Source organism: Rhea pennata, chromosome 7 (genome assembly GCF_028389875.1).
Source record: "Rhea pennata isolate bPtePen1 chromosome 7, bPtePen1.pri, whole genome shotgun sequence".
NCBI lineage: Eukaryota > Metazoa > Chordata > Aves > Rheiformes > Rheidae > Rhea > Rhea pennata.
Window position 1 is genome coordinate 34,025,401 of NC_084669.1, and position 26,510 is coordinate 34,051,910.

General features: G+C 40.3%; 1 protein-coding gene and 1 long non-coding RNA gene across 6 annotated transcripts in view; one reads left to right on the forward strand and one right to left on the reverse strand.

Annotated features, from left to right (window-relative positions):
- Positions 1-3,660: 3,660 nt before the first annotated feature.
- Positions 3,661-6,086, forward strand: LOC134142936 (uncharacterized). The gene is made up of 3 exons (XR_009958979.1): positions 3,661-3,793; positions 4,111-4,184; positions 5,507-6,086. It is a non-coding gene; the product is annotated as an uncharacterized LOC134142936 (long non-coding RNA).
- Positions 6,087-7,321: 1,235 nt separating this feature from the next.
- The window catches only part of JMJD1C (jumonji domain containing 1C), a 164,751-nt gene continuing 145,562 nt past the window's right edge, over positions 7,322-26,510 (reverse strand). For 4 of the 5 annotated variants that reach the window (XM_062580735.1, XM_062580732.1, XM_062580733.1 and 1 more), the window contains 13 exons: positions 24,815-24,904; positions 23,296-23,423; positions 22,903-23,116; positions 22,200-22,414; positions 21,548-21,826; positions 20,973-21,141; positions 20,435-20,525; positions 20,196-20,326; positions 18,967-19,089; positions 17,769-17,908; positions 13,923-14,099; positions 8,560-8,691; positions 7,322-8,226 (listed from right to left, as the gene is read on the reverse strand). In XM_062580735.1, the coding sequence (XP_062436719.1) occupies positions 8,137-8,226; positions 8,560-8,691; positions 13,923-14,099; positions 17,769-17,908; positions 18,967-19,089; positions 20,196-20,326; positions 20,435-20,525; positions 20,973-21,141; positions 21,548-21,826; positions 22,200-22,414; positions 22,903-23,116; positions 23,296-23,423; positions 24,815-24,904 (1,979 nt within the window). In that variant the 3' untranslated portion in view covers positions 7,322-8,136. Of the gene's footprint in view, positions 8,227-8,559; positions 8,692-13,922; positions 14,100-17,768; positions 17,909-18,966; positions 19,090-20,195; positions 20,327-20,434; positions 20,526-20,972; positions 21,142-21,547; positions 21,827-22,199; positions 22,415-22,902; positions 23,117-23,295; positions 23,424-24,814; positions 24,905-26,510 lie in introns of those variants that run through there. The other variant, XM_062580737.1, reaches the window with a different exon arrangement.

Consider the following 26,510-nt stretch of genomic DNA (forward strand, 5'->3'; position numbering starts at 1 on the left):
TTTTTATTCCAGAATATGCTAGAAGAACAGGACCACCTTACTGCTGTGCAACTTCTCCCTTACCTTTATCTACCTGGTCTGTCCCCTGTGCTTACTGGAAAGGAATGAGTGACGGAAGGCAAGAAAAAGTCTGGAAATGAAACCAAGACAAGCATTGGAGGAGCTCCTTCGTGCTAAACTGTTGCAAGAAACTAATCTTTCTGGGGGGAAAAAGTGGTCTTTCTGTTAGCATAGTTTAGCACATGACCACACAGGACAGCTGGGATGATCTAGTCCAGTCCAAGTCGGTCTCACTTTGCTATTCTCACTCAAGAACAAGTTATTTGTCCACTGTTACCACCTAACTGGCTTTTACAGATAGTAAGTCAGTAGAGCGTAGTATTTCTGTTCATACAAGTAAAACAGAAAACAGGATGTGCTCACAAGAAGGAAATAATAAACTTATTTAAGCAGCTATCGTATTTCACTGCCAGGGACGTTAGTACAGCGCTGTTAGATACAGACAGCCATTTCAGCTGTCTCTACGAACAGCAGCTATAGAAGTTATGTTCTTCTGACACATTACAGGAAGCAATTTTTAGCCTGTCTACCTCTGCTGAAGAATCAGGATTCTTGACAAGGGTAGGGGGATTACAAGCTGTACCTTCTGCTTTTTAGACAATTTGTCCCTTAATTGGTACCAAAATGGTACCTTAGCAAAATACCAGCTCCCAAAGAAGGTGCCTCTGTGTAGGAGACGGTTCTGTTTCCATTCCCATGAGCGGTGCAGCATGTAACGTGGACGCAATGGTCTCTTCTAGCATAGGAGTTCCTAGGCTGATGTGTAAGCACTGCTACGACCCACTTCAAAGTGATGCAGAAAGCTGAGCATTTCTGTAATACCCCATCCATCCTAGACCTAGGCTGGCCATACTAGTAAGAAATCAGATCTAATCTGCCTGACTGAAGTTGTTCATTAGGCTGTGACTAACACGCATGCTTCTGCTGAAGGGGGGCCCTAACGCTGCTGTCTCTCCTCGCTTTCCTTGCAGGATGTCGTCAGCCAGCTGCCAAGCCTACAGCCAGAAAGACTGTATGGGAGCAGGTGGGGTCATCACCCTTTTTGGCAGCAGCACAGGGTATTTGTAAAACAACATCCTACAGCTGAGAATCCCTGTAACATTGAATAATTATATTTGCTTATAAAGTGCTTTAAATTCCAGGGCAAAGGTTATGTGTATGCACATAACCTTTATGTAAGTTAAAAAGTATCGTAATTCTATCAAGAAAGAAGCTCTTTGGTCTGTGTTTAGAACTAAGCAATCGCGTAGTCAATCTAAAGAATGAATGAAAAAAATTGTCATAAAAATATTCGCCAATAGAATACAAGTTTTTTACATATACATACATATATATATATATATATAGGTCTAAGAAAACACTTTCCCAAGGTCTGTCAGTAATTAGTGTATGCCCAAATAATTTCAGATTGTTTTGGATGACTTTTGCCTCTTTGCCTTACACACCTCTTCCACACTTCTGTCCTCCCATGGATAGCTTTACTTTTTTTTATTATTTCCTTCCTCATTTTCCCATTTTTTTCTACCACTTCCTCCACAAGATGGAGTTACTAGACTTGCACTTAGAAGACCAGCCATTAATTTGCAGGAGGCCAGTAAGTATGTTCTCTCTTGGTAATATAGACTTGCTTTCTGATGGTGCTCCGGGCTGAATTTTTGTAAGCCTGGAGCAGCCTGAATCGAGCTGACCACTTTTTGCAGTGTTTCCTTGCCATAGACTGCCATCTGGTGGGTATCTAGCATCTTGCTTGGTTCGTATTAAAACACAGAGCCCCTGTTTTCTGATACAGAACATTGTCTTCCTTGTCTTTACTTATCACCATCTTAGCAGGCTTATTCTTAAAAAGTCTTTCAAGAATAAAGAGAAGATATAATATGTGGCTACTATACATAATGTAAGCAATATAGTCATTTATCTTTGAGCATGAACTACAGCAGCAGCAGCAACATGGTAAGTTATATGTGGCATACAGCGTGTAATCCACAGCCTATCAATCACAGTAAGTGGGGAGACTCCCATAGGCTTTGAATCTGGTCTGTGCTGTTTTACACTGGACATAACTCAAAACTTCTGTGGTTGATTATTTCAAAGCGTCTCACCAAGAACCAATTTTAAACGTGTCCAGACACTTGCTTCTATTCATAGGCTCTGCTTTACCACAAAAACCACTGTTGTCGTGAAACACAGAAATATTATCCCTGTTGAATATAGCCAACATATGTTTTGCAAAAAAAAATTGTAATTACACAAGTTCTGACTATATCCCCACAGAAGGGGAAACCAGAGAAAGGCAGCTGGGAAGCAACGTGGAATCTCTTGAGAATAAAATCTGCACACTATACCACCGGTTGCTACTTAAAATGAGAGCTAAAATCAAAATACAGCAGTGTGCGGCTTCATGTTTTGGTTTTATATAAAAGGAAAAGAGAATCTTACGACCTCTTCCTCTGAGAGCATTTCAATTTTCAGGAACTCTTTGGCCTTGAATTCCTTCCTGCTCTCATGTGAACAGCAGCTCTTTTGCCGTCTGCACGTCCCATCGACCTGCTGTCAGCGATGGGGACTACCGTATCGGACATCCGTATCCCACTGGAGTAATGTAGAAAATAATGTCCCTGGAGGCAGTCGTGCGTACACACCGGCTCGGCTGCTGCTAAATGCAGGTTTATTCTCACATTTATCCTCCCTCTTTTAAGAGGGCATATTGAGGAAGGACAGTTCTTTGAAGAAATCGGAGCAGGCTAGCAAAATAGGTGGAAAAAAAGCAGGAAAATTCACAATAGTTAAAAATCCCTTATTGAGCAGGGCTAAAAATATGGAACAAAAAGTCTAGTCTAGTAGAGCTAACCGAAAGTAACCAGAATGGTGGTGGCAGCTGCTGCAAATCACTTTCAGGCTGGACAATACTTGCAAGACTTTTCTGCCTGAAGTTCTTTTGCACTTTTCTGCACATGAATTTTAACTGTATGAAAAGGAATTCATTGCTCCCTAAAGACTGGGGCCATCTTTTCTCCTACTTCCTTTCTTGCCTCATGTTTGTTTTACAATCTAGAATTAACATAAACTTACCCAGGCTTTCTGTCTTGTAATCATTTGAAATGTTCCCTCATGCCCATTTGCTGCGGGAGTTATGGTATTATTGAGATCAAACAACGTAAAATCCTTAGAGCTGTAAAAATACAGGATTTCCTGCCTCAGAGCTACTAAAATTTACTCTTTTAATTCCACTAAGGAAGTACAGAGCTACAATATAAACACATGCCATGAGACTGGAAAAAGAAACAGGCACCTATGTCAGGAATATACTGTATTAGTATGGTTGGAAGGTACCGGGAATGTTTACTTTGAAACATAACAGTAAAAATCTTCCTGTCCATCATTGCAGCTTTGGAAAGGCTGAAGTTTATAATGCAACTGCCTGTGCACAACACATCAGGTAAAACATGTCAGACATTTTTCTACTAACTATATTCTAATTTCCTGTTCAAAACCTACTAAAGCAAAGGGAAAAGCACAGAATTAGTTTGTGTGTGCTTCGAGCACTACAAATCACTTATCTCCCCTAGCTCAGAGTTTCCTCGCTTGCCCTGCTGAGGTGGAATAGAAGAGATTCTGCCACGGACAGAATTACAGTAGAGATTCTCGCCACTGCCTGCTCCCCTGCCCTGCCTCGCGCCACGGCACGAGAACGCAAGAGGGAGACAAGCGAAAGCGACAGTCCCGCGGGCAAAGGGTAAGTCAAGAGGCGGAAAGCAGGAGCTGGAGGTGTTCCCCGAGAGGCAGAGTTTGGGGGGAGCCCGGGGAAAGGCTGGGTGCAGGGGTCGCAGCGGGGAGAGGCACCCCTCCAGCTTGGGCTCGCGGGGGAGCACGAGCCTGGAGCCTGCAGGGGAAAGCAGCAAAACAGGGTGATGACGGGCTGCGGGAGGAGGACTGAAGAGCAACTCCCAGTCCTGGGCAAGGGGCAGGGTGGACTGTCCGCTGTGAGAGCGGCAGAGGGTTTCACGGGACGTCAAGGAAGAGGGTACGAACAAAACACCGTCTACCGGAAAGGTTGGAGCGCGTGAGAACGTGGTTGTGATCAGACGGAGGACGCAGATCTGAGCGATTTCGCTGGAGCTGAAAAGGTAGGATAAATAGATTTTAAAATCAAAACATTATAATGGCATTTCTCTGATCTATGCAATACGGACCATAGTTTCACAGCCAGCAACTCCATCAATCCAGTAATTCCTGTCTTGAGCTGAAACATGTCACAGGCAACCAACTACACTAAAAAGAGTCCAGGTTGTAGCAGTCCTGCTTTATTCTTTGTTAATTGCTTATTAATAACATCTACAGTTAAAATAGGGAGAATGTTGCCTTGCTAATTTCATGTGTGGCAATACAGTGGACGAGGACCATGAGGAGGCCGCGGAAAGGGGCGAGGGAGGGTGTAGGTGAGGGAAAGGATGCTTTGCAGGTTTGTTGGGTTTCTAAGCTTTCAAACGTGAGAAAAAAGCCGGCAATGAAGCGTTTCGTGAAGAGCAAAGTAGATCCAGAAAGAGCTTAGTCTGAATAGGAAGGTGGAAGCAGGACGTGATCCTTCATGTTCTTACTCCAGAAGCGGCTGACAGTGCTCCTGCACTCAAAGAGCTCCACCTGATGCCAATGCTTTTTAGCTATCTTAAAATGTTTAAGATTCTAGATCAGAAAAAACAAAGAATTTTCAGGAAAGGAGCAGGACAAAAACATTCCCAGGGCAGCCTGTCAGACTGTCAGTGATCAACGGGGGGAGCCGTGCCCGAAAACAACTCACCTCTTCCCCTGCACGCACCTCACAGCTCAGCCTTCGACTTCAGAAATTCCCAAATTCGCTTCCTGCTCCCATCCCCTGCAGCTGAGCAGTGAGCTTGAGCCGAGTGCCAGGAATCTTAAGACACTGAGCAAGCCATGTTTGGTATATTAAGTATTAAACAGAACAGGATTTTGGCCCCTTGGTATTTGGAGTAACTGTTAACGTAATTTTTTGTGGTCTGCTAAGCGATGCCACGTGCGACTCAGGCTTCTCAAGCTGCCGCAAGAGCCGAACAGTGCCCCCATCCTGTTGTTTGTGCCTTGTTTTCCTCGCTCGCTCGCTTTTGGCTTCTCGGTTGCTCTTCTCCCATTAGTTACTGGGGAAACACTGTCAATGTTGTGGGCAGTTTGCTATGACAGCTGTGAGCACAGGCAAAGCCTACTTACAAAGTGATTTGCTAAATACATCAAGTTACGTTTTTACATACTGCAAATCCATCAGATATACCCATTAACCATAATTTTTTAAAACTACGCATCTGGCAAAACTACAGTATCAATTCACTATACATAAACTCTGTTAAACAAGTGGATAGTTAATTCTATAATGAAATCATTATTTGTACAGTTCAAACTGATTTTTAAATCTTATCAACTTATTTTTGCTGCTAAGAAAGCAGGGAAGATCTACTTACCCAATGATTATGCAGCACGTCATGTAGCACTGAAGCTTGCGCCCATCAGCTTTGTCTCTCCAAAACGAGATTTTCATCTTTAAGACCTGTCAAAATACCGTCCTTTTCTTCCCAAGTACTCCTGCTTTCTCCATCAGTTTCACCCACGTGTGCTGTGGCAGATTAACCTCTTCGTAAACTCTGATCATAGATTTAAGGATTAGTCAGCAAAAAAAATTTTGGAACAGGAAAAAGTCATAAAGGAAGGAACTTGAATATTCATACTTGGAAATAAGAATTAGCCTTTCAGTGACTTGCTCCGTTACCGTTTGAGGAGGTACGAACTTATTTCTTCAGTCGTGCAGGGGATGCGGGGACCCCTCCCCAAGTCGGTAAGGCCCACGAGGTGAGGGGGACGTATTTAATTCACTGCTGGGTGTGGAAGGAAGATACCAAAGCTCAGCTCTTCAGGAGTACCTGGCCGCTCTCTGCGCTGCAATAGTGACAGAAATCACCTGAATACCTTCGAGAAGGGGCAAACTGGGGAGCCCGCGGCTTTCGCCGGGACAGACACAGTAACGTGACACTTTCTGCTATTAAGTTCTGGGAAACCAACTGGTTCAGTTCAGCTCACACACAAAGGCAGCCCTGGCGGGAGGGGCGAGCTCTGGGGACAGCTCCTGCCCCAGCAACTGCTCTTTGGTTAGAGAGAGAGAGAGGAGGGCGGCGGAGGGGGAGCAGACTGCGACAACAATGCAAATTCCAGTGGCCTCAAAAAGCTTCCCAAATATTAAAAGTAACTCACCAAAACTCAATTCAGGGAAAAAAAAAAATATTTACGCTCATGACTAAAATTCACTGATTTAGACATCCTAAACTTTAAAAAAGTAACTTCCTCTGAAGTTCATGTTGGCAGGTTTTGCATTTTCAACTAACAGTCTAGTCCTGTGCTATATACAGAATTAAGGAAGATGCTTCATATAACTGGGTATGGACTTGAGAATCAGTTGCCAAGCACAGTAAAATTCAGCCAAATTTCTTTGCAACTTCAAATGAATTCCCAGATTTCAAACCAGTGAAAGAAAAAAACCTAAGAAGTATAAAACCAACATTTTTATATATATAAAGTATAAGACCAAAAGAAACTAGAAATTGCTATTGTGTTTGACCTACTTCTTAAGATAATTTATATACAACTCTTTTCAGATTTTGTTACGTACCTTGCCTCAGAGCTGCCAACAGGATACTTGCTATCCACTTTTGGACTTACGAACAATAGTTAAATCTAAAATTGAACATTTGAATAGTTTGCATAATTTGCAAAGTTTATGTAGAGTTTAGCTTTTCAGACTAACTCAAGGAGCCGGAATTTTGCTCAGTTCTCTAACATACTTTATCATAATTAAATACAGATACACATCTTTCTAAAAAAACCTATTATTTTGCTATATTTCTTGAACTGTAGAGCTAAGATGCTATAAAAAAAATTTTGTTCTATGAAAATTCCTTTTCCCCTTCACCCAGAGAAAGCGTTAGATTATTAAAGACAGAACATAAGGAATGTTTAAATTGTTTTATTCTTAACGAGAGGCTCTTTTTGGCTCAGCCATTTGAACTGTGCTCCAGCACTTCCCTTAGCAGTATCGTATTAAACCCGGAGAGGGCAGAGTGGTGCACATTAACCAAGGCAGAACATTTCAAGCATTACAATAAGCGACACTAAAGCAGAGATGCATTTGCAGTTACTGTGAATGAACAACCCAGGCTGTCACAAATGTGCCACAAACATAAAAAACAAACACAATGAGACAACATTTGGTAAAGTCATTTTAATGGAAAATGTAAAACCCCTTTCAACTTCAATGTACAAAGCATGTGTAACACTTGCACTTTTAACAAATTAAAGCAAGCCAATGTTTTAAAAAAATACATCATTGAATGTATATATGTATATATTTACATAGCATATTAAGTTTAATATTTAGCTTTAAAAGGTCACATAAATTTTACCAAAATGAGACAATTTTTAAATAAATTACACCTTTTGAAAACGTTTAATTGTACACTGAATAGCTTCAATAAAATACTGAAGTGTCTGTATTTAATATCTACTTTATATACTTTATATTTTACAAAGTTTACAATTATTTGGCAGTAATTTTCAGATTATGACATGACTGCTGTGCGGACTCAGCAAGATCCCAAATGCAGGCAATAGCTGGTGTTTGTGTCCTACTCTCACAGTAACTGTCTCAATGTAGTGAAAAATATCTGAATTATTTTAGCAAACTGTACAAGTCACATTTACATTTGATCAACAATATAGCATAGAATTTTGTGTTTTTTTTTCCAAAAATAAATACATCATCTTAAATCTTTTGACATTTCACAAATTTCATATACATTATAATACAGGACAGCAGACTGCTGCTTAACTGTTTGCAAGTCTAACATGTAATCACAGTGGCTGTGATATGAAGCTCTACCGTTACAGTGTCATTAACAAGTAAATATGATGACTATTTTCTTGGCACTGATGGTTTGTGAAGCTTAAATTAGTGTGCATACTGTTCATATATTAGAAAAAATAACCTCCATTTGATGTTAACACAAAAAAAGCAGAGAGCACTTAGTTTTCTTCCATATCTTCCATTTCACCCTCATGAATCTTCAAAGCTCTTACCATTTCTTTAACTGCATGATACAAGATATTTTTAACCTGTAAAAATACCAGACACATTTTCAGTAAGGCTTGGAACTGTGAAAGTAACTAGGTTTAGCCTGATCCTTAAACTTAACAGACAGAAAAAGAGACAGACTAAAGTCAGTCCGAAAGGAAATACCTTTTCACACATTTTAAAACATAATGTGAAAACCCCCCAGCAGCTCAACGGCGAGTTGAGCTACCCCCTTGGCATTCATGCTGCTGCTCATTGATATTCTGTGTGAACAGCGGCGAGGAAGTAACTCCACGCACTGCTACGCATCTCAATGAGCTGAGCGCGCCGGGCCTCCAGAACAGGTTCTGGAGGAGCGAGAACTCATTTCGTACCTGCAGTTTATCATCATAATTGATTTCCTCCTTTGACAGCCTCAGTTCCTGCGTTAAGTGAAATGACTGTACAAGATGTTCGGGAGACACGAAGTCTTCGGTTACTTGAACACAGCTGTGAAAATTTTGTACCTATCCAAAATAAAAACAACAGAAGACTGGTAATTAGTACTTGGGGGTTATTCTTTGCCAGAGGAATCTGAGAAAAGAGCGGACCTCAACATCTTTTAAACCACAGGTGTATCGGACTAAAGGGGACCTTTACGCATTTTATGCAAAAAGCCACTAAGCGTATTTGACACGCATCAGTTTGTTTCTGGTGGAAGGCACAGATACTTGTCTGTGCTGTCACACTCCGTCCTGCATTCAGCTGTGACATTTACTCAGCACATTCTCATCTGTTACTCGATCCTTTTTTCAGGGATGCGGGGATTGCTCCCGTGTACTGCTGCTGCACAGCAGTTTCACCGCACGGCGCAGGAGCCCGCGGGCTGCCGGCAGCGCCCTGGCAAGGCAAGTCTTCGGGCCACGACGACAGGCGGTAAGCTCCCACCCAGACTCTGCTAGGCAAAACGTGCCATGTTCCCTGAGAAATAATTGCCAGTTCAAACCCTTAAAAGAAAAAAGCCCTTCAACAAAGTGGCAGGCTCAGAAGGAAAAAGCATTTCTGTTTCCCAAACACTTCCTTCACTGACAAAAGAGGTGGATAATGGAAAAAATGGAAACCGTGTCCTGCCACCCAGGCGGAGGGCAGGAGAAAGGAGCACACACTTGGTTGTGACCTTCTGACTGTGAGCTCCTGTTTATTGTTATTAGAAACTATCACATTTTCACTACTAAACCTTTATAAATTGCAAATTTTCTTCAGCATGGTGCTTAAAACCTTTCCCCAAATTCTAAGATCTGTTCAAAGTTGTGCTATCCCAATTCTGCAAACGGACCAAAGCTCTTAGGGTGAGGAGGGGTGCTGTTACCATCTTAGCAAACAAACTGTTCCCCCACACTCGGCACTTGTCAAGACCTGCATATTTAAGCTGGCGTATGAATAACCTAGAATGTTTCAATGCACAGTCTAAAATTTCCTCTGTAGTAGCTGAGGCTCAATAAACCTTTTGTGCTTACAGAGTTGAGGACACAGCACTTTAAGAAGGGATTTTCTGCTCCAAAAACACTGCTTAACGACATCTGATGTTACAAGCCAGCTCGTCACTTTACAGGCAGAACTGCTGAGAATCATTAAGGTATCAGAAAATAAGGGAGACAAAGCAGGACGACTGCCTCCATGGATTCATCGGAACAGAATCATCCGGGGAGACGGAGACGGCTGGTTGATGCTGGGCAGCCTTGGTTTACAGGCCGCAGAGAGCCACAAGCGAGGGAACAGCTGCCGAAGCGCCTCTGCTCTGGGTGGACTGGCTGCTGCCTCCAGCCCTCTCCCCTCCCTCGCAGCCTTTTCACCTGCTTCAGGTCTCTACTCGACCCTGTTCTCCTTCTCGCCCCATGCAAATCCCACACAACTCTTTCACTTTCTCCCCACTTGGGCAAGATTTTACAGATTCCCATTCCCTGTCTGCCTCCACTGCAGACCTGGCAATACTGGATGGCATCAGATCTCTCGCTCTGCTGTGCCTTAAACTCTTTTCCAATCCAGCACCTGTCTTTAGATTTGCGTACAAATCTTCTGGGGTAGACAGGATATTACCCTGGCTGTCTGATGCTTCCCATGGGAATGGCCCACTGATAGCCCCTAGGCAGTTCTCAGATATACGTATTTATAATACAAATTGATGTAACGATACGCACAAATAAATACATTGAACAACAACTTTTCTGAGATTCACAGGGCAAGGTCTACAAGACTCCCGCTGCTGTGCCAGTACTGGCTGAGCAGAGAGCGCGGCCTCTCCCTCGGCCCACGTCAAACTGCGATTTTCCAGCACAGCCCACAGGTCATGTTGGAGAGCTGCAGACCTTTGGCAGGGGGCCAGGGAGAGGGAAGGACCCTGGGGCCACTCGGCCCTGCAGCTCCCTCCCTCCTGCCCCGATTTGGCTGTTTCCTGGATGGCTCAGCCCCAGCCAGCCGGGACACGCCTCGCGCTTCGCCCAGTAGCTGTGAATATGCAACTCCCAGACACTGATCATACGCAGTTATCGTAGCATCTCTAGGAGATCGCATTAGCTGTAGTATGTTATTTTACAATATATAATCATGCTGTTGGATCAAGATAATACATTTATAAAAAAACAACATTATAATAACTGGTTCTGCTATGAACAAGTTTTGCATTTAGCCTGAACAACACATTTCAATCACTAACTCAAGTATTTCAGTCTTTTAACTTATCACTGTAGTATTTTTAGAATTTAGATGGGAAGTAATCACCGATTTAAAATCGTGAAGGCTCCCTATTCCCTTTACAGAGTAGCAAAGTAAACTCCAGGATGTAACACCTGGAATAAAGATTTAAAGAAGCTGTTATTTACTACGTTTTACAATTCCTAATATTTAAACTACTGAAGTCATGAGAACTACTGAGGACTCAGAGTGAGAAGGCATCACTGGAGGAGGACTCTGATACAGGATGATCACAGACTGGAGCAGAAAGAGCGCATCATTCACAAGAACGGTGAGAACAGTAACAAAAACAGGGGGAAGTGTCTGTACCAGGTACTGAACTAAACAGGGTGTCTGTGTGCCTGCCTACATGTGTTCCCAGACAGCGAGGGGAGCTCCCTCTGCACGAGGTGCAGGCGAAGGCTGCTGTGACCACCGCAGGGTGGAGAAGCCGCTCCTATGAGCTCAGCCTGGGCAGCTCGACTTATTTAGCCTTGTAAAATGAACACAAGGGGGATGTGACTGCTGTCTATAAATACCTTGGGAAGAAGGGAAAAACATGGAAGCAAAAAGAATGGTTTATGCTACAGTGAAATACTAATACAAGAAAAGCTGCTTAAAACTAGACATGAACACATGGAGGCTGGAAAGCAAGCACTGAAATTCTAGACCAGTGTGTCAAAAGCAACAGGAGGCAGCAAACCTAACTGGTTTCAGGAATCAGGCTGCTCAGGTGGATTACATAATGATCATCAGCAACTGGAATCCCTCTTTTTGCACACTAGCCTGAGTTCCTGCATTCCAGAACATTACCAATGAGCAAACGAAAATGTTAATTTCTCACTGAATTTAGTATTAACTATCATCCAGTTTTAATTATTTAAGATCCATGATATGCACATAAAACTAAAATGCTTAATGTGTAAACCTACCTGTTCAGACTTATTTTTAAGTGTTTAAACATGTTTTGTATATATAAATGGTTGGTGCTGATCCCTAAGGTCAATGTTCATGTATGTCTATATAAAGAGTACTGTACACGTACATGAAAGAACATGATGCTTTCATTTCCTCCTACGTGGCAGATTCACAGGAACTTCTTGCTGAAGATGAAAAGGTTTCAGCTTCACCCACTAAGGTTTAAAAACATTCTTACTAACTCCTTGGTGCCAGAAGCTAGAACATTACCACTTCAAAAGCAGTTTGGAGTTTAAAGGCAATGAGATAAAGATAACAGGTCTTGCCTTATTTTTGCTCCTCAAACCTATGAATTGCAGGGAAGCCTACGGAGCTGAAGCACTAGCACTACTTCATGTTTTATAGCCTGCACGGTTTTATACAACACCTCATGCTATATAAAACTGTTTTTCCAGTATGTTTGTAGTTTCTGTGACTTCCCTTTTCACTCTTGTATCTCAGATGATCTCCCTTGTTTTAAGAGATCAGAGTGAGGCTAATGCAGAATGCAATACAAATCTTACCCACTCCGGGAATCCTAATTGCTTAAGCCTGTAAGAGCTGAGAATATCATCAATGTCAGATTCCTTCACCTTTTTATAGGGAAAGAGTCACACTCCAGAGACATGGTATGAGGAAAGACAATCTACAGCAATCCTAGACTTGGTTAATTGCCTCTTTTTTTTTCCTTTTCTTTTTTTTTTTTTTTTCTCCTTTCCTTTGCTGAAAAGAAATCTCCACAGATCATTCAGGGTTAACATACCATCATGTGAATCTTGTCCCAAGAAACGTGGGAATGACAAAGGAGTCTAGTTTGGGTAAGGTTAGGATAAAGTAGGATAAAGTGCTGTGAGTGTCCAAGCAACTGAAAGAGCCAGCAGACACATCAGGGACATTACACGTGTCATCAGACCGACCCAGTCTTGTTTCTCCCCACTGCCCCGCTCAGCATGACACGGTAAACCGTGGCTTCCTCTGCCCAGGAGAGGTGGTGTTTGGAAGCTGACCCAGCAGATCGTAGACCAAACAGTGTCTTCTTTGTAAAGCTCTTGCCTTGCTTGAACCCGACTGGAGATTGGTGATAAATCTTTAATTGCAAGACGGTTTACAATCTCTGCTGCGGGGTGGAGATGCTCCTCATTTCTTGATAGTCAGCTCCCTAATTAGTAGTGCTAGACAGCTGGCAAGACTGCAAGAAAGCAGGCTCTATTTCCTATTTCAGCAGGAAAAATTCACTATACAATGTGAAACTGTCAAAAAATCTTGTCTGAACAATCCATGCTTTCTTCTCCTTTCTACCCAGTTTTAGGCTGGGAGGTAAAAACCCAAAACAAAGTAACAAAACCTATGTGCTAAGAGAGGACTAAAGCTTCCTATGCAACCCCTACAGCTTCTCCAGAGCTGCTCTACAGGCAGTACTTTTCTGTATATAACTGTGAACAGAATCAGCCTGGCTGCAGCAGACATGCAACAGCTCTCTCTGGATGGGAAGGGAAGTGGCTGCAGGGACAAGGCTATCTCCTGGTGACTGATATAACTTCTGTGTAAGAAGAAACTTAGTGTTTCTTTCAAGGAAACAATCTGCAAAGTTCTGTTAAAGAAACGTCTTGTTAATTAAACTCAAACTTTCTCCACAATTCTCCTACTGCTAAAGGCAAAAAGCATGATGATACCAGGCATCGAATTATTTATCTGTCTGGTGCCCTCATGGCCCAGTAAGTTAAACCTGAATGTACAAGAAAAAAAATGCAAGTATAACCTTGTCCTAACTAATACCAGTTTATTCAGAAATTTACTAATACTATGCAAAGTAAGAAAAAATGGTTATTAGCTGTCTGATTATTTTTCATTTTAAAGGAAAAAAGGAATGGCATTATTTCAAGTGTTTGAATTGTACGTTAGTACCAAACAGTCATTTTCAGAAGCCGATATACATCATAAGGTATTCCTATACACTAACAACAATCACTAAGAAAATCAAATCTAATTGGAGCACAGATGTAACATGTCCTTCCAGTTATTTTATGATATGTTATTTTATCCTGTTTAGCTTTAAACAGATGTATTTTACCTGATGAAGTGCTCCTGCTGGTAGAATAATAGCATCACCAAGAAACTGAATAACCGTACAGGTTTTTACTCCATATTCTTCAAAAAGTCTTTGGCGAAGTTTTTTGTTCACATACCAACTCTGATCACGTATTGGATCATGCTCTGGTAAAACTTCTAGGCCTTGTTCTTTTGCTATCTGTAAGTATAGGAAAGATCCCAAGTTACTCTTAAAAGAAGAAAATGCTTTGCTGGTAAATTAAATGTACACCTAGGTTAAAAAAATACAAAGTACTTTGTTTCCAATACCCACATTAGAATTTTTGTTAGGAATTTGAAAGGACCTTAAAGGAATTAGGAAATTTCACTGAACTGAGGAGACTTGCAGGACTTCCACACCTAAAAAGCAGCAATATCTTTAAAGATTTTAGCATGACAATCTATTAGTAAGCAATACGCGCTCTCTGTGCAACTTTTGCATCAGAGTGTGCTCATGGAGTTCTGCTCATTTCAGTCTGCTACGGAGTTTCCATGCTGCCAATTCCTTGAGCTTTGACACAGATATAACACTGCATCCTCAACTCAGGAAAAAGGCAGCAGGTAAAACTAAACTTCCTATGAGGCTATTTTGCTACACATGTGGCAAGGAATTCAGGAAACGTGATGGAAAACTAGAAATACTTCCTGAGAGAGCGACAAGCTTAACCGCAATTGCAAGCAAATGCATTCTTCATTAAGTTAACCACAAGGGAACAAATACTAGTCCTGATCAATTGCTAATTACTGAATCATAGTGACTAAAGGAGAAACAAATAACATATCAAACCATCTGTTGTGACTCAGGAGGCAATTATCTCATTACAGACATAGTTACGTATAGTTAACATCAATATGAAGAAAAATCTATCTGATGCAGAGCTTGAAACTGTTCTTATATATTAATCATCTTTCCTAAATCTTCTGTACCAGATGAAATAGTGAGATTTTAATGTCCTATTGGAGGCAAAGTGTGACCCTGTGACTACACAAGTCATAAGCCTCCATCTCAAGGTCTAGCCATCGATTAATTTCCATTTCTGTATTTCAAAACCACCACCACACCAAAAATAAAAGACAGCACTCAAATCAGTTTTAGCTATTGTAGGAAGCTGTGACAGCAAATGCAAAACTTAATTACAGAGCATCTTAAAAGGCTTTCTGTTTTAATCCTGTGCCCTGTAAGTCTCACAATGTGCCATAACTGCTGCGAGAAAAGAAACTCTGAATACTGTTCCTTGTGTGCTCCCTTGCAGTCATGATTTTGTCTGTCTCGATTCCCCACCGTTGTGCCTTCTCCAAGTTGAAGAGCCCTAGTATGCTCTGTGAGCTTCTGCTTTTTGAATAACAGAAAAGCCCAGATGTACATATATTCATAACCTCTTGGAATTAGCTGCCTGTTGTTCACTACTGCTCATTTTTCTCAAAAGTTTAGCTTGCCATGGGGCAAATGTTCACCAGATGACATACTTCTTGGGGCCACTCTGGGACCAAAACCTGCAGAGTTGCCATCCACGAGAACTCTGACTGCAGCACTTCTCATCCGTTTCCTGCTCGCAGGAGACACTTTGGCCTCCAGCTTGTTTATGGACCAGTTTTGCTTAACCAGTTAAAGCTCATCTAAAATATCCCCACAGCATGAGACATTGAAGACATCTTTTGTGGACTTTTCCTCAAACAACTTCTGTGGTATTTTGGGTATTTCTAGATAATCTGTCAAGACTTCTTCCTAGAATATGAGAAAGCACTAAACACAGGATGCAAAACTAAACTAGAGATGCTATCTTTAAATCTAATGTTGCCCATCACTGTCAGTGGCGCAGAGGAGGCCATTCCCCCTACCTGGCAAGGGATGAACTGAGAAGTCCTGACTCGTGCATCACATGCCATGTAAGAACGATGTGCACAGTAGCTGATGCTGATTTTTGCCCTTGGTACACTATCCCACTGCTTTCATCTTCACTAAGAGACAACGTATGTTCTTCATTTGAGCTAACTGACATGACACAAAGTCTTTATGAAGACTGGCAGCCGCTGGGTTTTTTTGCATGTGATGAACAAGCCACAACTATTTCAGTATCTGGTAACACAAGTATGGATCCTGGAGACCAAAGACTAAAAGGACACACAAATGAGTGTCTCGAATAAACTGTATCAGTAAAGCCAATCTTCAACAGTGACTGAAACAGCATTACCCTTTAAACTCAAATACTAAAAAAAAAAAAAAAAAAGTAAAATAATCCTTTGCATTAAAAAAGAACAAGAGTAGATCTCTATGCTCTCCTGAACTTTCAGAATTTGGAGACTACCTGTAGCTCTTACAGATGAGTACTCAAAGTATTTTATTTGTTGACTGACGTGGCATGATATTCAGAGAGGAAGAAGAAAACTACCCGCCAGAGCATCACACATTACCACGCATCCATGCTCACCAGCGTCCAAGATTGTAAGGATGTGCATTTTGCACAGAAATAATAAACTGAGCAACCTTCCACACTTACTAGCCTATGCTGAGATAAGCAAGAATTAACATTTACTGGCATTTTAAAACAATTCTGGAATAAATCTAATACCTGTTTTCAGGACAGGCTCTTTATGACCCATCTACAATGCTAGTTTTCTCAGTTTGTATTTTCTGAGCATAACTGAACTTCCCTTCAGTAGATTTTAAGATCAGAACTAAGTGTGCAGCATGGAAGTTTTCTACTTATTTTAAAAAATTCTCACTTCAAGGATTGCAAAGAAAAAAATGCCTCCTGTCTATTCTTTTGGCTACAGTATTGTCTGCAAAAAAACAGAAGTCAAAAATTTTATCTCATAAAACATGTCCATTTGCACTGGAAAGATGACTGATGCCAACAACTGGCAAGTCTAATTTTTCAATATCCAAATAACTCCTTTAAGAGTCTTTAGCTAGCTACATATTATAAACACCATCTATTCCACATGAATTGCAGCATTTTATAACAGCCTGCACTTATAGGTCACTTTTTCCAAGGACTTTCATACACTGGATCACAAAAAGCTTTTCACACAGGGAAAGTCCTCTTTGCTAACCCAAATACATCCATCCCTCAGATTCTGCTCTATCGTTTTAATGCCAAGAGAGAAAGAAGTTTCTCAGACAGAATGCAGCACTTCACATTAATCTTTTATTTGAAAAAAACATGGGAAGTAGTATTGACAGGACTCATCAAGAGAATTAAATCCTGCTAGAATCTTTTTGAAATCTGCTATTCTTGCTAAACCACACGGCAGTGCTACTCCTTAAACACGCAATTAGCCCATGGGTCTCAAGGAATATACTGCAACTCCACCTCTCCAGAGCCTCCCCTTGCAGACGATGCTCTGGAGAAAATCCGCGGAGTATGTGAAGTATTCACCTCACTACTTAGTTGTCTTCTATCCTAAAATAAGGCCAGCATTTTGGAGAGGGTAAAAGTTGTTCCTTCTTCACAGAATTCACCAACCATGTCAAGATTTGACAAGTAAGGCTTCCATCTCAAACTCAGCTGTCCTAGTGCTATAGAGTATTAGCACTAAGCTGGATGAACCTGCCAATAACTGAAAACTGATCTTCACACTGGGTGTGCATGTGTGTCGCACATGTGAAGTTTGTAGCAGCGCTTGGTCCAATATAATTTAATTTATGGGCTATAAGGGAAAGAATTCTGCTTCCCTCATGCCCCAAGCATAAACCCTGCAAGCAGAACTAGAGTTGTGGCCACCAGAACACACAGGTTTATGTAGGGAGGGAGGATTATTGTCTCCTCTCCATGTTTTTGAACAGTTACTTAAATTATATCTATAAAATATATATTATAAATCGAACCTTTTGCAGAAACTCCCTTATCTTGTCAGCATCTTTGCCAGCATAAATATGCCACAAAGCACCAGGTAATTCACTTGAATCTTTCAATCTCTTCCTTAAAAGATCATCCAAATCTTCTTCTTCAAACTTCTTCAATACTCCTACAATTTGAGAAAAATATTTTTAAGTGATAGAAAAAAAAACCCTGCAATGATGCACCTTCTTTTCAAACTTTTTGTGGGAGACTAAGCAGATAAATGTTTACTAAATAAAACTAAAGCTCCTCAGATTATCTTTTGCTCAGCTTTTGAAATTAGGAAGTTAACAGAACATGAATGCTGTAAGTATTTTGAAAACAGCATCCAAATTTTAAACCATTTTTTACACTTCTTGAATTTCACAGAATGCATTCTCCTGCCTGAAATAAACAAGCAGGGCTGACAACAAAACATTGAGAGAGGAGAAAGGTATTTTTCTGCAGTCAGCAAAAGCAACGCTCTGCTTGCTGCTCTGCAGCAGCTAGCCAAGAAACTTTAGAGCTCTCCTGACACACTGCAGTTTTTGCTGGTATTAACTCTGTGCACACGCAAGTGAAAACAAAGCAAACAGAAGATGGCAAATCTTACTAGAGCTCTATAAGATATACACAAAAAATTTACATTTGCTGACTATGGGACCAGAGCAGAAACAGTAAGGAAAAAGAAACAAAACCATTTCAGTGACTGAAAGACCTTTTCACATAAGCAATAAACCTTACTCAGATGGCTAGCATACACCAGTTTACCCTCTTGAGCACTGAAAAATTACATTGCAGTCAACTCAATAGAACAAACACAGCGCATCCAGAGGCAGCAGACTAAACAGAAGGTAGGGCCAATTCATCATCCTGACATAACTGTTGGACTTAACACAGCTTCAGGAGAAGATCCTTCATCCTCTACTTTCATTAGCTCTGCCAGCACCAACATAGCAATGGTATATTAATTACAGGTAATAGCAACAAAAGATCGAAAAGAGTTTGAAATACAATTGCCTAGCTCGGGAAATGCAGCGTATTTTATGCAGAATCAATCTGCTGTCTCTCTTGAGATAAGGAATCTTTGAGGTGTAAGCAAGTACTCCAGGACATGTTTCACGCACACATTTCAAACAAATGGTATCAATTTTAAAGTCATAGTTCATTCAGTATTTACATCTCACACAATGAGCTTCCCTTTACCTGATTTGGAAAGTACTCCATTTCCTTTTGCTATGCCAACATAAACAAGGATGTTTACTACATCAGAAACTTCAACATGGAGATTTGTAGTTCCTATATCATGATCTTTAGTAGCAGCCACACCTATGTTACAAGATAAAAATTTGGTGTAAAATTAAGATTCATGAAATCACATACTCACCTTCAAACAGAAACGTGCTTCATCTGAGAAGAAATTTCTGAAAGTTCATCAGGCATTACAGGCATGTTTTAACATGAAAATATGGATCTATACAAACTACAGCTTTTCTTTTTTGCTGTACTTGCTAAAAAGAAAGCGTAACTTTCAAGAAACATCTTGAGATAACTCTTTACCCAGACAAATGCCCCTACATAGCTGCTGTATCAAATAAAACGCATTTCAGCAGATTAACCAAAGACATTTCCTGACAACAACAGCTTTCCTTCTGAACTTTTCAACCTTCTAGGTTGCTCAGGGAAATCAAATCAAATTTGTCATCTTATTCCCGACTGTAAACAGAGTTTTCATCTAAAAGAAATTCCCAAGTAAAGAGAAAAATACAGTAATTTTAATTCTAACATGAAAAGAAGCACATGCTTAAGACATTTTAGAACACTAAGTCTTACAGTTGCATTACATATAACGATTCAGTTTTTCAGACCCACATCTTGATTACTATCTTTAATATGTTTATTTCAGAAGACATCTGGAAAACTTTTTAAATCAAAGCCATCGCACCACAAATTAGAACTCATTTCTTGTGCTATTAAGACAATTTGTAAAACATAATTGAGTGGAAAAAAAAAAAAAAAGGAGCAGCTGGAAAAGGTCTGAGGAAAGTAGTCTGATCTAGACAACATTTTGAACATACTCTACACCAATACAGATAAAAATTACAAGAAAGATGCTGAGGCTTTTTATTATCAAAATTATAAACACGCTAATACTCATGAAATATATTGTCATATATCATTATTAAAACAGTAACTATGTTTGTGCAAATATAACCACCCATTTACATGCTTCAGAAGAATGCAAGAAATGCAGGAGTATCTAAGTCTCATGCTTTAGGACATGTACTGTTACTAGGCAAGTCAGTAAAGGATTTCTCCTGCACTCAGTCACTAATAATCCTCCAAATCAGCTTAGTTTTCTATCAAGTATTAACACACGATACACTACACCTCCAAGGGAGGAGGTATCTGCTACACTTCTAAGAGATACTCACCATATGCACTGCATAGTCTGGGTCCCAGATCTGGACGGACAAAAAATCCTGGCAGATGAGAAGCCAGGTTTAATTTTCCGTCTGGACTACAATATTCAGGCAAAGGTAAACTTTTTAATAAGTCTTCATATCTAGAGGAGAAAAGGAAGACGACTACAACTGAATTTGTGCCATTATGAAGAGAGATAAAAACAACATGGAGATGACCTTAAGAATATCTAGATTTTAAATGCAAATACCTTGCTGGCATCATAGCCTTGAAATCTTCACCAGAAGGCCAATCTTTCAATTTTAGTAGAGCTGTTTCCCCATTTTTTATTTTCTGCCGTTCTGCAAGTAGCATATTAATTACTAAAAACTAATACACTCTAGATGTTTTACTTACATTCAACTACAGTGTATAACTGAACTCTATCTAACCTCTCTATAAAGATTTCATACGTAGAAGAAAAGATTATTAATTTAAAGAGATTCAATTATGAGACAAAACAAACTCAACTACTTAAGGAACAACGATATTCATTTGGCTAGTAAGTCTGAGATAAGTTAAAAAATCGTATATTAGTGTATTAGTGTATCTTTAATTCTGCAGAGGTATAAAATGCAAGTTTTCAGCACATTCTGTTGAAACAAATTATATAGAGCTTTCCTTTTTTTCTCTCTCTTTTTTTTTTAATTTCTTCAAAGCCTCAAAATCTACTAAGAATAATTTTAATTGCGGTTTCTAACGTTGACTGTGTTGAGAATCAATGGAATAATACATTCAAAGTAACCTACTTGAAACATCTTCAAAACCATCCCAGAACTCCTTGACATTGGTGTTTGAAATAATGCTGTCTTTGCAATTCAAGATATCAGCTTGCTGGTTTCCAAAATCTAGACTAATTGACTCTGCTTTCCACAAGCTGAAGTTCATTTTCTTATGCATACCGGACACTAATACAGGCTTTAAAAAAAGAAGAAAAAAAGTTAATAGTCTTCCTTTCTGAATGAAAGGCTTGCTTCAATTAAACTGGAATCTAAGATACATTTGAAACACGCAGAGGTGGCCTTGGCCCTCCTGAGCTGCTACCAACGCTCCCAGTGACAGTCACCGTACCCAGAACTTCACACAACTTTTTAGTGGTTTAATCTCTAACAGTCATTTCTTATTCATTATTAGCAATTAACTAAAATTTAAACTACACAAAGTTCGTATGTGGGATATACCTGACAAAGTTTTACCCACTGCAATAAAATGCACTAACAATGTTTTCAAACATGAAGTCAGGCAAACTTTGTCCTGTTGCAGTAACTCCTCCAGAGTTCATCCTGAGGTCACCTTTCCGACAGAGCTAGTCTTTGATACCTACCCTCCCTTGTTTCCAGCACTCTTTGAAGAGCTTCCAGTTGTTGCTGTTTTTATGGTCTCTGAGCCACAAAACATGCTTATCACAGATCCAGGAATATTGAATATCATTGTACAATTTACTGCAGTCATCTAGAATACATTTTCTATCATCCTTTGGCTCATCTTTTACTTCAGATTTTACATTTATCTTTGGTGTTCTATTTGGTGGGATCTTGTTTTCTACCACTGAAGCAATTATGTCATCAAGAATGTTTGGCATAGTCCTTCCACTTTTGCCACTCTATTAAGAAATAAACAAATGTATGTTTAAATAAGGTAAATGCAAATAAAATTAATGAGATACTTTCTTCAACAGAACATCAACAATACTGCATTATCAGTTTTTAGTTATCTACTTCCTTTGCAGAAAGCTGCAATATATACACATATTTTTGTGTATGTGTGTATATACATACACACATACATGTTAATGCACATATGTGTGTGCAAGCATGTATAGATACGTTAAATCCTTCAAGAAGATTTAGTGAGATTTTACTTCTAAATTAGTATTTAATGAAATACATTTATCAGACCACTCTAAAGTGTACAAAACCACACAATACAGATTTTCAAATCCCAATATGAAAATCATGCACCTTGTAAACACTCACTGGTGTTCCTGTGGAGTAAACTGGAGCAAAAGCAATACCCGCATCTGTAGAACCTAGACGCAGTTTGCCTGCTGTTGTAGTTAGTAAATCTCGCAAGGTTGATCCCTGCTCGTTGTTCTGGGATGCATGAGGGGAGGTTTTACAGTTCTGGGACTCTGAATTATCCTGGTCTTTTTCTTCCTTTGAGTGTTTTCCAGAAGGACATTCTTTATTTTCTAAAACAAAAATGAATATTGGAAGTTTGCACTGCCGCCTCATGACGTAGACATAGGAACAGCTCTGGTATCCTGCATTTTATAGTGGTGGTAATATACTGTAGCACTAGCGCTTTATTCACCTGAAAACACACCAGAGGATGAACTAGATCCTTCAAAATGCAGTCAAACAGTGTGACCATGAAAAGGCCTTCCTCAGCATCTCAGACATGCAGCTGAGTGAGTACCTGTCACAAATGAGAGATGCTCTAGCTGGAAACACTGCCACATTACACATGCATTCTACTGGTGGCTTTTCTGGTAACTGATTTTGATGCCACCAGGAGAAGGCATTAAAGTTTCCAATTTGAATTTAAGGGGGGAAAAAAAACATTTTCTTTTCTTTTTGCCAAACAGAAAATAGCATGGATTTTTCCCTAAAGAATTTGTTTATATATTACCGGTGGCCCCAAAATCATGCACATGACATGTAAGTATCAAACATATACCTTTCTTTTCTTCTCTAGCTTTCTGTTCTGCAAGATCAGCTAACCAATGCAGCGGCGACTGTGATTCAGGTGGTGTTAACTTGCTGTCTGTGCTTACATCACTCCTTGGACTTGTATTACCATTTGTCTCAGACTTTGGAGGGGTATTCTGCTGTTGAGACTCAGGCATGCACAGAGAAATTTTATTACTGTGGTTGAGGACATTCTGTAAAACCTGTAAAGAACAGATTTGTTTTTTAAATATGTCAATTTACTTTAACAAAGAACATGGACAGCATTTAGTAACTGTATATGCTAATTAAAACGTGACTGATATTGTTCAAATATAAAAATATTTAAGTATCAGAAGATCTGAACAACAAATTACAATCTATACACATATTTTAAACTCACCTGAGACACACCATTCATTGCAGGGAGCTTCCCAGCTTGCGTGTTCTGTTTGGTGGTACACTGACAATGGGATTTAATTTCAAATTTTTCTCTAATATTATGCATAGCATCTAGAAGATCTGTCAGAACTAGAAGACAATGAGGAAGAAAATCATCAGTAAGCCTCTTGTCAATCATTTTTTGGCTTTCTTCACAATATAAATACTATGGTGCTAAAAAGCTACTTGTAAGCCTTTTTGAAATCGCAACTATTAATAATGCTTAATTTAACACTCAAAATACAAAAGACTGTCCACTTTACCTTAAAGCTTATGCAGAAAGAGAAGTCTTTAATTAAATAATTATATACTACGCTAATCTAAACTTCACTCAGCATCCCCATTTTATGGCACACAAGCAAGCCAGTCATTCATTATTTACTGTATGCCTCACTGTTCAGTGGGTGCATCATTGCCTCATTTAATAACACCGTCAAACTACAGACTGAAGCGAGCCATGGCTTGACAATAAAATTAGTATCTGATCATGTAATTCAAGACTCTGACAATGGATACGAACAAAAGAACAAAACGGCGGTTACGCAGGCACTCCTCACTGTGCTGTTTCCAGCTGAGTGGTTCACTTCACAATTTAAAATTAAGAACAGTTTCAGTACAGAACCTGTTCTGTGGAAATCACAGTCTGAATTTACAACGGAATCTAACCAATCTTCATTTCTACCTGAAGTAACATAAATCATAAAATAGCAACTATGTCTGTATTTCCAGACTAAAATAAAATTTATTTACTAGGATTAAAGGCACATTCAACTTTTCTTTCTCTGCCCTCCATCAGTGCTATTAGAGATTACAAGTCAAGTTGTGCTAACAGAACAAACAAAATAGCACTTCTGCATGTAACAGGTTTGGCTATGAGCAAAATTCTGAATTTTGATGGGTTTAGGATTACTGCCAAGTTCTTGGTTAACTGCAGTTGTCTTTACTGCCCTTTGCCTTCAAGCAGTCAATCAGATGTCCAACCAAAACTGCACTTGGGGGGGGGGAAGGGGAAGAGGACAACACAGAAAATAACCTTCAGAGTACTGATTTAAGTGGACAGTATAGAGCAGATCCCCATAAAGCAGCTGCCACATAATGCTCCTCTGCAGAACCACCTCAAAATTTCCTTTTGATCTAATGGTTACAGTGAGATTTGTTAGTACCTTCCGGCTGTTCTATTCTGCTCTGGAGCAGTACAAAACACAACAAATACCCCGGGTTTCTCAACTGCTTATTGCCCTCAGCTGCCCCCGAGCCCCTTCAGCTGCATGCCAGGGTACACCTTTCTCCTCTCATCGCCTCCACCCTGTGCTGTTCGTCTGCCCAGAACTATTTGCCTTCCTCAGATCATTTGACACAGTTTGCAGGGTAGACTTTTAAAATGGAAAATGAGAAGTTTGAAGGAACAACTCTGGTCTCTCTTCACAGAAAGACTGGGGCAAGGGAAACACAACATCCTGCTTATTTGCAGGGAGTCTTACCAGAGCCAGGAATAATCTGAGTTGGCATCAAGTGTTTGTGATCGTGAGGCTGTCCCTTCACACACTTCATCCAGGCATACAGCTCCTTATCTGCAAAATAACATGGCCAATTCGTTTACCTTTCACAAAAGCTTTACTACTTACAATGATACAGAGCTAACTAACTTTTTAAAAATATTTTTATTTATTTATTTTTTTTTTTTTTTAAAAAAAGGTCTTCTACACATACAATAAGGCTTTTGTACTGGTATCCTGTGAGACAAACATTTGCAAACAACAGGCACTTTGCACAGTAGGGAAAGGAACAAGAAGCAGCGTTTAGTAATGCTCAAATCTGAAACAGCAGCATCTGTAACGTGCACCTTTGTCAGTAAGAGTTTCGCAGTATATTCACTTTACGATAGTTAGCGAGACCTCCCTGACCAATCTAACATGGAAAAGACACAACCAGACTGCGACCGTAAGACCACTTTAATCTGGCACAATCCGCGCTCCTCCCGGATGCGGCCGTCCTTCAGCCCGACGGGGCCAAGCGGGCCGGGGAGGCGAGTGCTTGGTGTCCGCTCTGGCCTGCCCCGTGGTGGCACAGAGCAAAGGGCAGCTGCATCACGGGCTTTACGGCAGGTTAAAGCAGCCACGAAACCCCAAGTCCCTAACGCAGTGGTTGAAAATCAGCAGTGGCAGTACAGAATGGGCCTAACTGGTAAGAGGGGGCGCTGAACGCAGTTTCAAGGAGACCGTCCCCACCAGGAAGAAGGTGCAGCATGCACCTTCCCAGCCCTGCATACCATCCACTGAACGCTACTGCCACTTTTAAGAGACTCTTCAAATCTTTTTAGTAATTCGCTCAGCTCTAGCAATGTAAGCTGAAGACAGTAGACTAAAAGAAGCATTCAACACATTTATAGCACTATCTCCTTGCAACTGTAATATAAACACAATGATACTGTGTTGTGAAATGCTCCTCTCAAGTATTAGATGTTAGCCATTTCGTAGCTTTTATAACTTGTAAGACACTAAATATAAACATAAATCGAAGTAAAACTAACAGTAGTGATGCATATATCTATTTAATGTAATTTATTTTATGTGCCACTAAAATGCCATGAAACAGCACTCCGATTGATGGTACCAGAAGCTGCCTGAAAGTAGCAGTGGATGGAGTAATACAAGAAGTCACTGATAAACATTTGAATATTGAAACCTCGAACATTCCTACTGCACCAGTGGGAAACCAATGTTTTCTCCATTACATTTAGCAACTGTAAAAACAACCACCAGTTCCAGGAAAAATGGTGTAAAGTGTGTTCTATAGAAACGGGTGGGTGGTTCTGAAGTTTTACAGAGTTTCATAGTTGAGGTGCAGGTCGTAAGAATCCCCCAGCAGCATGAGAAAGGAAGCTGCAAACAAGGGAGCTATCACACTTCTGCCCTTGCATATAATCCTGCAGAAAGCAGCAAGGAGAACATCCTCTCTGCTAGAAGGCTGAAACGAAGCCCGCTTCTGTGCGCTGTCTTTTTCAACTTTGAAGACATTTTACTAAAATTTTCCTGGCTGGCTAACACACACACACACACACACACACTATAAAAAGCCTCTGACTGCATGTCCCACTAGGGTAAATAATGTTCGGAGCATATCCCAAGCCACGTCAGACAGATGCACGCACACACGCGTACGCAGACTTAAGCCGGT